At 43.2% G+C, this 13,598-nt stretch overlaps 1 protein-coding gene across 1 annotated transcript in view; it reads right to left on the reverse strand.

Moving 5' to 3' along the window:
* si:ch211-236l14.4 (SITS-binding protein) overlaps positions 1-13,598 on the reverse strand; it is a 127,357-nt gene that overhangs the window by 85,118 nt on the left and 28,641 nt on the right. Inside the window, exon 3 of the mRNA XM_029114844.2 lies at positions 9,453-9,657. Coding sequence (XP_028970677.1) covers positions 9,453-9,657 — 205 coding nt within the window. The remainder of the gene's footprint in view (positions 1-9,452; positions 9,658-13,598) is intronic.

Genomic DNA, 13,598 nt, shown 5'->3' on the forward strand with positions numbered 1-13,598 from the left:
GATCTAGCGCTGATGTCTGTCTATCCCCAATAGTTTTCTGATAATGTTGACTTGTTTGGGAAACCATAGGATCAGTATTTGAGTTTTTGCCTGTCCATGAAGGAATAGAAAAGGTTAAAACGTTTTATTTTTTTGGTGTGTGTTTTAGCTTGTGCATGAAAACCTTTTTTCTTCCAATCTATATTCTGATGAATTCCTCATAATCTCCCAGGTGTATTTCATATAGAATACCTTCACATGTTCTGACAACATATGTGCACATGAATTGCAGTTATAAAGGGGAATGGCAGTATAGGCGGAAATCTCAAGTTCGTCATTTACCCTCAAGAGGCTTTAGACGGCCACGGAGTATCCAGTCTGGGGGCGGGTTGTATGCGTCACACGGGAAGAGGAGCAGGAGCCACAGCAGCCGGAGGAGGAGCCGGGGCAGCAGTTGAGGCAGCAGCGGAGGCTTGGCGGCACTGACGTCATTTAGCGGAGGAATCCAGGCGATGAGTAGAGGGTCATGAAGCCCTTCCGTCACTCGTCAGTCTCCTTGAAAGAAGCGATGGCAGTGTGGACGGCATTGCCAAATAAGTCCTCCTGGGACAATGGTGCATTTAGGAGGGGTGCGCGCAGGGAAGACAGAGATAGCCAAAGGTGTCGATGTCCAACCACAGATGTAGCCACTGATTGCCCGGCACAAACTGTCTGTGCCTGGTTCAGGTGGAGGATAGCCTTAAGATATCCCACTACCTTCTCAAGTCACGTGATGACAGGGGTAGGTGAATGGTCTAAAATATGGGAGGCCACCAACGCGAGGAGAGCAACGTTGTTCGCTGAGGACAAGGCCTGTGATCCTAGGACCTAAGTATTGTCCCATAGCTGCCCTGTGTAGCGGTTCTTGGTAGATGGTAAGGCGGGCTTCTTACCAGACCAGCCTAGGGAAGGCAGGAAATGCGCAGCCAACTCGGGCTCCAGAGGAGGGACGGCCAAGCTGATGGGAGTCTGCCTACCGCCGACCCTGGTGAAAGTAATGTAGGATTTCACCGGAGCTGGAGTGGATCAGCAACCCTCTGCGAAAGCCTTAAAACCTCAGACCTCAGGCGCCGGGGAGTGCACTGGCTTGATGTGTTCAGCCCAGGAGCCGAATGACATGTAAGAAGGTTCCTTTGGCATCGGAGAGGAGGCAGGGACAGCGGAATTCATAGAGCCGCCCTCTTGATCATGCCCGCAAACTCCACGCGGAGAGGGGGCGTGAGGAGGGAAGAGGCAGAGGAGAGGTCGTCATCTAATTCTCCCAGGAAAGAGGGAGGAGCAGGAGACCTGCCACCAGACCCCACATGGGGAGGGAGTGGGTCCTTCTGAGTCAGAGGAGTCGGGCCCTGCATAGGACCTTCCTCCTCGTCCTCAGACATCTCAACGTCGTCCCCGCTGGAGTCCAGCATGGCGGAGATGCCCACTTTTTCCTCGAAAAGCGGCGCAGGCGGATCAAGCCGGGGGTCGGTGAAACGTGAGCCGGTCTCAGGCAGGAGAAGCACGACCTGTCAGGTCGGCGCAACGGCAGGCAGCAGCTAAAGTATTATTCTAGAGATGTCGATCTGAAGAACGTTGCTGGCAAAAATTCAGTTAGAACTCAGCAAGGCTGAATAAAAAGGGAGGGCGTTCTCTGGGCTCATGGGTCCTACATAGGGGCAGGCGTGCCCTGATTGGCTGTTGCATCTTGCATAATGAGTTTTCAGTACTGCCGCTAACACAGCAAGTGTAAACCACGAGGAGCTAAAGCCCCTCTGGGGCGGGTGGACCACAACATTTTTCCTAGATATGTGGGAGAACGCATGTGGGTATCACCAGAGTAGCTAAAATCTTTCCAGTGTGGGCCCCTACCACCCCAAGGATGCATATCAACAATATTTACTTGTTTTCACCATATTTACCTATTCACCAACTTTTTTTTTTTTTTTTTTAGAATGGAGCAAGCACAGTACTCCACGGCACCAGAGTTACTCCACGGCACCATGTGGAGGACTGCTACATAAGTATGTGTGGGTACATTCAACCGAATGCTTAACTTATGTTATTAAAGCATGCTGCCTTCAATTTTATTTATAATTAACTATTTGTCTTTACTTTAAGAACATTTGGAGATGATCAAGTGGCTGACTGAAGAGAGTGCTGAGCTGAAGGCACAGGGCCAGCTTTAAGGACCTTTTGCTCAGGACTATTCTTCAAGGTTATTTTGTACATGGCTATTAGATTCTTGTGGTTAATTTATGACTTTTTATATCAAAATCATGTGAGTACAACATCTGATTACTGTATTACAGGAGCAATAATGATTAATTTTTCCACCCGGAATGCCACTGAAAAGGCAGAACCAGATCACCATGTACCTGAAAAGGGCAGCTGACAGTGTAGGTGGGAGAAGACGTCGCGGAGGTACAAGGGACCTGCTGTGAATATGAATGACACAGCTCCAGCTCAAAACCACAATGCTGCAACACTTGGATTCCAGCCCTTGCTTATTTAGTATTGATTAGGTTTATTATGTACTTTTTCACATTCAAATACTGTGATTTTTCTAGATCGGTTTCTGGACAGATGTATATTGCACATGTTTAATTTTTTTATTTCATTTAATTTGCACATGTTTATTTTGTATGCTTGCTGTATAATGCACACATTTTTTATATGCATCTTGCACTTTTTGAAATAAATTGTTTAGATTTAATTCAGTTCATTGTCATTTGTGATGACCAAAATCGGAAACGTAGAATACTGATCTACATCGACTGATCAAATTTTTTAAATAGTTAATTTATAGCATTATTACGTAAGGATAATATATTGTGATTATTTTCTAAAAGCAAATAAAAAAATTGTGTAAGGAGATGGGGCATAGATGGCAACAGTCATTTACTAATCAATAGGCTATAAAAGCCTATCGAAAACACAGGGAGAAATGTAAAATGTTATTGATAAACTGAATGGGCGGAGCTGTTAGGAAAATTTTATTCACAGTACAATTTCTTAATCGTTTAGTGCTATGAAGTAGTGTGTGTGGCTGAAGTTCACTGTGTAGATTGCTACACAATAAGAGTGGTGGTATGGTTTGGCCGGTGGCGTATTTCCTTACAATGTCCAGAAGGGTACAATATTTGCCATGATATCTGAGATCTTTGATACATTTGTGAAAATCACTTGGGTGCTTCTAACAAGCCCAGTGCGAACCTAACTGTTGGTGAACAGCTATTCCCTGCCAAAGCACGCTGTCGATTCACACAGTAAATGGCTAATAAAATCAGTAGGTAGGCAATCTTTTGGCAAACAAAACCAGACTTGTTGGTACAATGAATAAAATCAGATGAGGAATGCCACCCTGTACACAGGCACAGTCTAAAAAATAGTTCTGAAGTCTGGGAATTCTACACTTACGATTTACCAAGCAAAAGCAAAGAAACATTCAGTATTTTGAGCACAATGCATCAGACATGGACACTGATGCATTGACACTGGACCGTGGTATTTGGGGGTTGGTATTGTTTACCAGTTTTACTTGAAACGCACCAAAAGTCTGCATTGAGTGTGGATGTAGCATGGTAATTAGTTGGAGGGTTGGGTTTACTGATGGAAGGAAAACGGCACAAAATGTGTCTTAGTAATCCAAAACTGTTCGGAAGTTCCTATTTTTTTTATCTAGTTTATTTAATTTAGTTATTGTAGCAGGAAAATGCTGAGAGGCTGATGTGTTTCACATTTTCAAGAATATCTATGAACAACATTTTTATAGATCCCTATGATTACTAATAGTCTATATACATGATAATGTACAGTATATATATATTCATAGTGTACATATAGCACCGGAAAAAATTAAGGGACCACTGCACCTTTTTCTTTCCTTTCCAAAAAAAGTTGAAAAGGAAAGTGTTCCTCACTCAAAAGTCTCTTAATTTTAACCCTTTTGTTCCTCACTCAAAACCTTCCTTTTCGACTTTTTTGGAAAGGAAAGAAAAAGGTGCAGTGGTCTCTGCATAGTGTACATGAGATTAGAATCAACTCTAATGTCATTGAACAGTGTCATTGAATAGTGTACATGATTGTGTAAAAACGTTACTTTTAGGCCATCTATATGCATTTGCAAGGCTGTAATTTGTCTTTCACTTTTCCAACAAATGTTTTTTATTTAAATTAGTCAGCAGAATGAACTCTTCTCAATCTTTGCTGGGTGAGCATAATAGGCTCTAGGGCAGTCACAATTATTACATAACTGTCTGATTGCATTTATTTGAGCCATATGACAATTATTCTTATACACAACGATCTTCTTGCACAATATTTTGATTCCATAGTCATGTTTCTAATCTTAATAAGGGTTTTAAGTTATAGGCTCAGATCATTTACTGAAAATCGTTTGGTTAGGAACATATTTTGCTGAGTCACACAACCAAACACTCACTAATGTCTTACTGTATGAGCGAGAGGTGGCTCGCAGTTTTTTTGTCAACATATCATATAGGTCACGCAATATTAGGCTATTTAATATACTTTTTATCAATGTATTTATTTATTTGGCATATTTTCCACCGGACATTTTGGCTGTTGATTTGATTTTCATCTGCATGACAACTACATGTGATACCGCCTACATTTGCAGACTAACATAAACCCTGACACACACACACACTAATCACTATTAACAAAATGTTGCGCCATCTGGTGGCAAATAAGCCATTTATATGCACCATCTGGTGACAGAGAAGGAGAATTTTAGCTTTAAAAAAAGAGAACATTTCTGAAATTTCAGCGAAATTGCTTTAAATTCGCTATTCCAGTGGTTATTTTCACATCAAAAAAATACTGGGTGATAAAGCATGCATCTTGGAGCATTCCTAAAAAGAGCTTCCTGGAAGTTTATATAGTGCGGTGATAACTTTTTTTTGTAGGTACCTCTGGGTCAAATTGACCCCTTCCAATGCTTCTAGAGTTAAATGACTCCACACATGTCATATTTACCAACCATTGTTTTGGCGGTTAGGACCTTTTTATTCCTAGAGGTCCTAAGTCGGTTAGGACCTCTAATATGTGCAAGTTATTTTTCCAACAATAGTGTACAGACAGATTATTTCATTTATAATTTACTATATCACAACTCCAGTTGGTCAGAAATGTACATACACAAAGTTAACTCTGCCGTTAAACAGCTCAGAAAATTCCAGAAAATTATGCCATGGCTTTAGAAGCTTCTGAGTCAATTGGAGGTGTACCAGTGGAAGTATTTCAAGGCCTACCTTCAAACTCAGTGCCTCTTTGCTTGACATCATGGGAAAATCAAAATAACTCAGCCAAGACGTTAGAAAAAAGATTGTAGAACTACAAAGGTCTAGTTCATTCTTGGGAGCAATTTCCAAATGCCTGAAGGTATCACGGTCATGTGTACAAACAATAGTACGCAAGTATAAACACCATGGGACCATGCAGCCATCATACTGCTCAGGAAGGAGATGAGTTCTCTCTCATAGAGATCAAAGTACTTTGGTGCAAAAAGTACGAATCAGTCCCAGAACAACAGCAAGGGACCTTGTGAAGATGCTGGAGGAAACAGGGAAAAAAGCATCTATATCCACAGTAAAACAAGTCCTATATTGACATAACTTGAATGGCCGCTCAGCAAGGAAAAAGCCACTGCTCCAATACCTCCCTAAAAACGCCAGACTACAGTTTGCAACTGCACATAGGGACAAAGACCATACTTTTTGGAGAAATTCAATCATTATTTCTACTATCATTCTGTCATTTCACATTCTTAAAATAACATGGTGATCCTAATTGATTTAAGACAGGGAATTTTATTAAGATTAAATGTCAGGAATTGTAAACAACTGAGTTTAAATGTATTTGGCTGAGGTGTATGTAATCCTCCGACTTCCAATTGAAGTTGATAGATAAATGATTGAGTTAGTAAAATAGTAGTATTAATTTTAATTAAATTGATTACATCAAAGTTATAGCTATATAAAGCTATATTTTCATGTTTTATCTATGTTCCTGTTTCCATTATATTATGTTAATAAAATGACTTTGATCAGTAAACAACACATTCAAAAAAGTATAATTATATCTATGGTTATTATAGAAAAGTAGGATCCAAATGGCTTTACATTATCATAGAAAACATGTTTTCCTACTTAATAATTGTTTAAAATAACTTTGATGAGTATAAATTAGCATGGTTAATAGGGGGACACTCGATTGCATAGAAAACAGTGAACAGTGTCATACATTAAACAGTCACATGCATAAAAAAAAATTCTAATAGATATACATATGTCCCTTAACAGGGCGATACTTCATGTGTGAATAATTTGCCCATAACTATTAGGATTTATAGGCCTGAGCTGGACCACTACGTAATTCTGGTAATTAAACATATCCTATTTGTGATAGAAAGATAAACAAGAAAAAGAACCAGGCAAGTCTAGTTCGGCCGGCCTACAATTTAAAGGAATGAATGCCCTCACTGGACTCTATGAAATACAGTGGGGAGAACAAGTATTTGATACACTGCCGATTTTGCAGGTTTTCCTACTTACAAATCATGTAGAGGTCTGTCATTTTTATCAGAGGTACACTTCTGATACACGGAATCTAAAACAGAAATCCAGAAAAACACATTATATGATTTTTAAATAATTTATTTGCATTTTATTGCATGACATAAGTATTTGATCACCTACCAACCAGTAAGAATTCCGGCTCTCACAGACCTGTTAGTTTTTCTTTAAGAAGCCCTCCTGTTCTCCACTCATTACCTGTATTAACCGCACCTGTCCACACATTCAATCAATCAGACTCCAACCTCTCCACAATGGCCAAGACTAGAGAGCTGTGTAAGGACATCAGGGATAAGGCTGGGATGGCCTACAGAACAATAGGCAAACAGCTTGGTGAGAAGGCAACAACTGTTGGCGCAATTATTAGAAAATGGAAGAAGTTCAAGATGATGGTCAATCTCCCTCGGTCTGGGGCTCCATGCAAGATCTCACCTCGTGGGGCATCAATGATCATGAGGAAGGTGAGGGATCAGCCCAGAACTACATGGCAGGACCTGGTCAATGACCTGAAGAGAGCTGGGACCACAATCTCAAAGAAAACCATTATTAACACACTACGCTGTCATGGATTAAAATCCTGCAGCGCACGCAAGGTCCCCCCTGCTCAAGCCAGCGCATGTCCAGGCCTGTCTGAAGTTTACCAATGACCATCTGGATGATCCAGAGGAGGAAAGGGAGAATGTCATGGGGTCTGATGAGACAGAAATAGAGCTTTTTGGTCTAAACTCCACTCGCAGGGTTTGGAGGAAGAAGAAGGATGAGTACAACCCCAAAAACACCATCCCAGCCGTGAAGCATGGAGGTGGAAACATGATTCTTTGGGGATGCTTTTCTGCAAAGGGGACAGGACGACTGCACCGTATTGAGGGGAGGATGGATGGGGCCATGTATCGCGAGATCTTGGCCAACAACCTCCTGCCCTCAGTAAAAGCATTGAAGATGGGTCGTGGCTGGGTCTTCCAGCATGACAACGACTCAAAACACACAGTCAGGGCAACTAAGGAGTGGCTCCGTAAGAAGCATCTCAAGGTCCTGGAGTGGCCTAGCCAGTCTCCAGACCTGAACCCAATAGAAAATCTTTGGAAGGAGCTGAAAGTCCGTATTGCCCAGTGACAGCCCCAAAACCTGAAGGATCCAGAGAAAGTCTGTATGGAGGAGTGGGCCAAAACCGGCAGTGTATCAAATACTTGTTCTCCCCACTGTATGTTTACCATGCATTTACATCACAACAAGTAGGAATATTTTGCTAGACACCATTAAGCATTGTGTTAAACTGACTAACGTCAGTTATTAAGTTATTAAGTTTACCTCCAGAACAAAATGCATCTATGAACTGTATGTCTTTTGCCACTGGACATTTTAACAGCTTATTAGCCAGTAATAGGCTTACTAGTATCTACTAACTTACTACTTGGAATAGTCATAAGAATTTAACAATTACTAGGGAGACTGAAGATGAACTTTACACTGTCTAAACTATTTCAGGGAACAACAATGGCACAACAATGTTCATTGTTCTTTTAGCCGTGAATTACACTGATAACTATAACTATCAATACAGGTGACTATAACTGACTTTTTCATCAAATAAAAAGACGAGAGAATCAGCAAAGTTTTTGCCATCTTGAACACATCCTAATGTATAATTGGTTTTGTGCTATTTCATTTCATGGCACAAAAACTGTTCATTTTTCTTTCATTTTTGAATTACATTGATACAATAACTATCAATATAGGTGACGATAACTGAATTTTTGAAAAGAAAGGTTACCCCAAAAAGCATGACAGTACACGGATGTGTACTTCGAAAATCCACCAGAAATAGTCGCAATATTACAGCAAACAGATTCATTTTAGGCTTACAATAAGGTAGCTAGTGAAGGTTGCAGCCAGCAAAGTTTTTGTCTATCATGAACAAATCCTAATGCATAATATATTTTGAAAGAGACGAAGCTCAAACACAGGTCGCGTGTATGGCAATCCACATCACTAGGCACTATATTATTTAACAAGAGGTAGTCAGTCACTCACTCACTGAGTCAGTCACTGAGTCAGTCACTCAGTAAAATAAATTTGCTTGTCTTGGCCGGCTATACAGCTATACATACACAGAAATTATTTACTTTTTTTAGGACCAAGTTACAAGGTCAAAAGTCACTGGATTGTAGGAACGACTCAAATGGTGGAAAATTCAATGTTTACAAGACTCTAGATCAAACAGAGAGGGCATGGTGAGCTTGCCAAGTTGGTCACTCCAGAGGCAGGTTACAGCGCCACAATAAGGCAAATTTAGTTAAACTGCTGAATAAACACTTAATGATAACCAAAATGAACAGTAATGTGTACAATTGGCTTTCAACAGTGAACTGCTGAAACCGTAATGACCCGGAAAAAACTATATTGCAATATAAATAAACAGCAAATACATTTTTCTTACAGCCCGTTTTGCTCACATTTACCAAGGTTGTCAATATTAGTGAAGGGCACTGTATCTACTGCACCTTCCATTGGCCAACAGAAGCCAGATGCACCATATTTTGTATAGTAAAAATCTTGCATTTTAGGATGTGTATGCACCCATATCACTGCTGGTGAGTAAATGTGAAACACTTATTCCACTATTACTCTTGATGTAGTATACATAGACATTTTCTGATATTAAAATTCATAAATTCTAAATGCAGACCCTTTAAGGTTTATGTACAGGTGAATAAGCAACAGGATAAATAATAAACATTCAACTTTGTATGTGATTAGTGTTAAAACATTGTAGTATGTCCTGCTAGCCAATGAAACATTACATTTTTAGAGCATTGTTGAATATTTGTTAATGACTGGATAGTAAAGAGGAAGGCGTACCGTAGGACATCCATGTTGGGCAGCTCTCTGTGTGGAGAGAGCTGCTTTAGAACCTCCTGATGCACAGCCCTAAGGTTGCGACCCACACACACAGTGTACTGCAAAGGCGTGCGCTCCAAACTAGAGGGAGACTGTAGGCAAAAATTGTGTCGGCCCTCCATTCCCATCTGCAGAGGAACTTCCGGCGACACCAGCACAGCTACACCTGGAGGAACAAGGGATAGGGATAAGGAGAAATACAAAAAGAGGTAAAGGAGAGAGGGCAATAAACACTTGGATCAAGACATATTGAATATACACTGCTCCAAAAAATTAAGGGAACACTTAAATCACACATCGAGTCTCAATGAAGGAAATACATTAAATATCAAAATCTGTACTGTACATTGTGTAATTCGTTGAGAACAAAATGACGTAACAACGGTCAATGGAAACCAAAATCACCAACCAATTGAGGGCTGGATTCAAACTCACACCAAAAATCAAAGCAAACAACTGAAATCAAAGGCTGTTCCAACGTGAATTTCATCACAGCAACTTATAATGTAACAATAGTATGTGTATGTGTATGGCACCCACATGCCTGTATGCAATCCTGATAACATCTGGGTATGCTCCTGATGAGACGGCAGATAGTGTCCTGGGGGCCCCACTGCACCAGCGTAAGGTCTGACGATTTGGTCTCAGGATTTCATGTCGGTACCTAACAGTAGTCAAGGTACTGTTGACTAGCATGTGGAGGTTTGTGCAACCCTCCAAGGATATGCCTCCCCAAACCATCACTAACCCACCGCCAAACTGGTCTTGCAGGCAGCATAACGTTCACCAAAGCATATCCAGCCTCTTTCACGTCTATCACATGTGCTCAGTGTGAACCTGCTCTCAACTGTGAAGAGAACCTGCCAATTCTGGTGTTCTCTGGTGAATGCCACTGAAGCTGTGAGCACAGGTCCAACTAGAGGACATCGGCCCTCATGCCACCCTCATGGAGTCTGTAAGGCCAGGTGTTTTGTAAAAGCACTTTGTGACAATTGCTGATGCAAAAAGGGCTTTATAAATCAATTTGATTGATTGATCTGTTTCTGACAGTTTTGTCAGAAACATGCCCACCAGTAGCCTGCTGGAGGTCAGTAGCCTGCTGGAGGGCTCTGCTTTTTGAAACTTGGTCACTTTTCAGTCACCTCTTGTATTTAATTCAAAAAATTAAATACAATCACCTCAAAATAAAAATCTAGTATCAGGGTTGATTTACTATTGATGCAGGATTTCAACAAGCCAAAACCTGGCGCTCTTTCAAACATCTACACATGTCTATCTCTCATTCTATGAAATTAATTATAGCCTAATGTAATTTTCCTGGAGTAATTTTACAAGTATTTTTTTTATTTACAAAGGAAAGGATTCCTTGCCTCTCTCCTGGACACACCATTTCCCAGTCTTCTGTGATCAACGACATGGAAGGTTCTATCCAGCACTTGTGAGGCAACAGTGGTGGGGCTAGAAAACCTCTTGCACAATTTCCTTCCGGATGATAGCATACTTGACAACTGAATCACAGGTGGAGCCCAACCAGATTCCAGTTGTCAAGGAACCTCTTAAAAAATCTATGGAAATGACATATCTGGGACATAGCCAAAACATTAAGTGTGCCAAAATCAACTGTTTGGTACAAAGCCCTGGATGTTTAGCAGGGTAAAATGGCTTAGACCAAACAAGACCATTATAGTGAATACATTTTTTTCTGGTGAAGAAAATGAACCCTGTGATGGAAAATGTACTTAGTTCTAATTACATTGAAGTCAAATAGATTTAGAAACTCTCTTATCCCGACTTCTATCTCGATTTTAAACAAATTGTCAGAACTGTTTTAAGATGATTTTTATTGTATTGTTTTCTAAATAGTGTGTTTTAGAGGCTTAGAGATTATGTGTGCTTCTACACTATGGTGTATGTGTGTTGTGTTTTTGTGTTTTTTTCTGCTGGCTGTACAAATAATTGCCCCTCGGGGACAATAAAGTATCCTTGACCTTGACCTCAGTGCACGTGGCGCCAGGACACCCTAGGCCGCAGGTCGATGATCGACTTTGTTTGTCGTCTCATCTGACCTGCGGCTGTATGTCTTGGACAATCGGTGAAGAGAGGGGCGGAGCTGTCAACTGATCACCACCTGGTGGTGAGTTGGATCCGATGGCGGGGGAGGAAGCTGGACACACCCAAGCGTACTGTAAGGGTCTGCTGGGAACGTCTGGCCGAGTCTCCTGTCAGAGAGATCTTTAACTCCCACCCCTGGCAGAGCTTCGACTGGATCCCGAGGGAGGCTGGAGATATTGAGTCCGAGTGGACCATGTTCTCCACCGCCATTGTCGAAGCGGCCACTCGGAGCTGTGGCCGTAAGGTCTCCGGTGCCTGTCGAGGCGGCAATCCCCGAACCCGATGGTGGACACCGGAAGTAAGGGATGCCGTCAAGCTGAAGAAGTCCTATCAGGCCTGGTTGGCTTGTGGGACTCCTGAGGCAGCTGACGGGTACCGACAGGCCAAGCGGGCTGCAGCCCGGGTGGTTGTGGAGGCAAAAACTCGGGCCTGGGAGGAGTTCGGTGAGTCCATGGAGCAGGACTACCGGCTGGGCTCGAAGAGATTCTGGCAAACCATGCGGCACCTCAGGAGAGGGAAACAGTGCCCTACCAACGCTGTTTACAGTAGAGGTGGCCAGCTATTGACCTCAACTGGGGATGTCGTCGGGCGGTGGAAGGAGTACTTCGAGGATCTCCTCAATCCCGCTGTCACGTCTTCGACTCTCAGAGGTGGACTCGTCCATCACCCGGGCTGAAGTCACAGAGGTGGTCAAGAAACTCCTCGGTGGCAAGGCACCGGGGGTGGATGAGATCCGCCCTGAGTACCTCAAGTCTCTGGATGTTGTGGGGCTGTCTTGGTTGATACGCCTGTGCAACATTGCGTGGCGGTCGGGGACAGTGCCTCTGGGATGGCAGACCGGGGTGGTGGTTCCTCTTTTTAAGAAGGGGGACCAGAGGGTGTGTTCCAACTATAGGGGGATCACACTTCTCAGCCTCCCCGGGAAAGTCTATGCCAGGGTTCTGGAGAGGAGAATACGGCCGATAGTAGAACCTCGGATTCAGGAGGAACAGTGTGGTTTTCGTCCAGGCCGTGGAACACTGGACCAGCTCTATACCCTCTATGGGGTGTTGGAGGGTTCATGGGAGTTTGCCCAACCAATCCACGTGTTTTGTGGATTTGGAGAAGGCATTCGACTGTGTCCCTCGCGGCATCCTGTGGAGAGTGCTTCGGGAATATGGGGTCCTGGGTCCTTTGCTAAGGGCTGTCAGGTCCCTGTCACCGAAGCAGGAGCTTGGTCCGCATTGCCGGCAGTAAGTCAGACTTGTTCCCAGTGCATGTTGGACTCCGGCAGGGCTGCCCTTTATCGCCGGTTCTGTTCGTAATTTTTATGGACAGAATTTCTAGGCGCAGCCAGGGGCCGGAGGGTGTCAGGTTTGGGGACCACACAATTTCGTCTCTGCTCTTTGCGGATGATGTTGTCGTGTTGGCCCCTTCTAACCAGGACCTTCAGCATGCACTGGGACGGTTTGCAGCCGAGTGTGAAGTGGTGGGGATAAAAATCAGTACCTCCAAATCCGAGGCCATGGTCCTCAGTCGGAAAAGGGTAGCTTGCCCACTTCAGGTTGGTGGAGAGTGCCTGCCTCAAGTGGAGGAGTTTAAGTATTTAGGGGTCTTGTTCACGAGTGAGGGAAGGATGGAACGGGAGATTGACAGACGGATCGGTGCAGCTTCTGCAGTAATGCAGTCGATGTATCGGTCTGTCGTGGTGAAGAAAGAGCTGAGCCGCAAGGCGAAGCTCTCGATTTACCGGTCAATCTACGTTCCTACTCTCACCTATGGTCATGAGCTTTGGGTCATGACCGAAAGGACAAGATCCCGGATACAGGCGGCCGAAATGAGCTTTCTCCACAAGGTGGCTGGGCGATCCCTTAGAGATAGGGTGAGAAGCTCGGTCACCCGGGAGGAGCTCAGAGTAGAGCCGCTGCTCCTCCACATCGAGAGGGGTCAGCTGAGGTGGCTTGGGCATCTGTTTCGGATGCCTCCGGAACGCCTTCCTGGGAAGGTGTTCCGGTC

The sequence above is a fragment of the Esox lucius genome, chromosome 19 (genome assembly GCF_011004845.1).
Source record: "Esox lucius isolate fEsoLuc1 chromosome 19, fEsoLuc1.pri, whole genome shotgun sequence".
Classification (NCBI taxonomy): domain Eukaryota; kingdom Metazoa; phylum Chordata; class Actinopteri; order Esociformes; family Esocidae; genus Esox; species Esox lucius.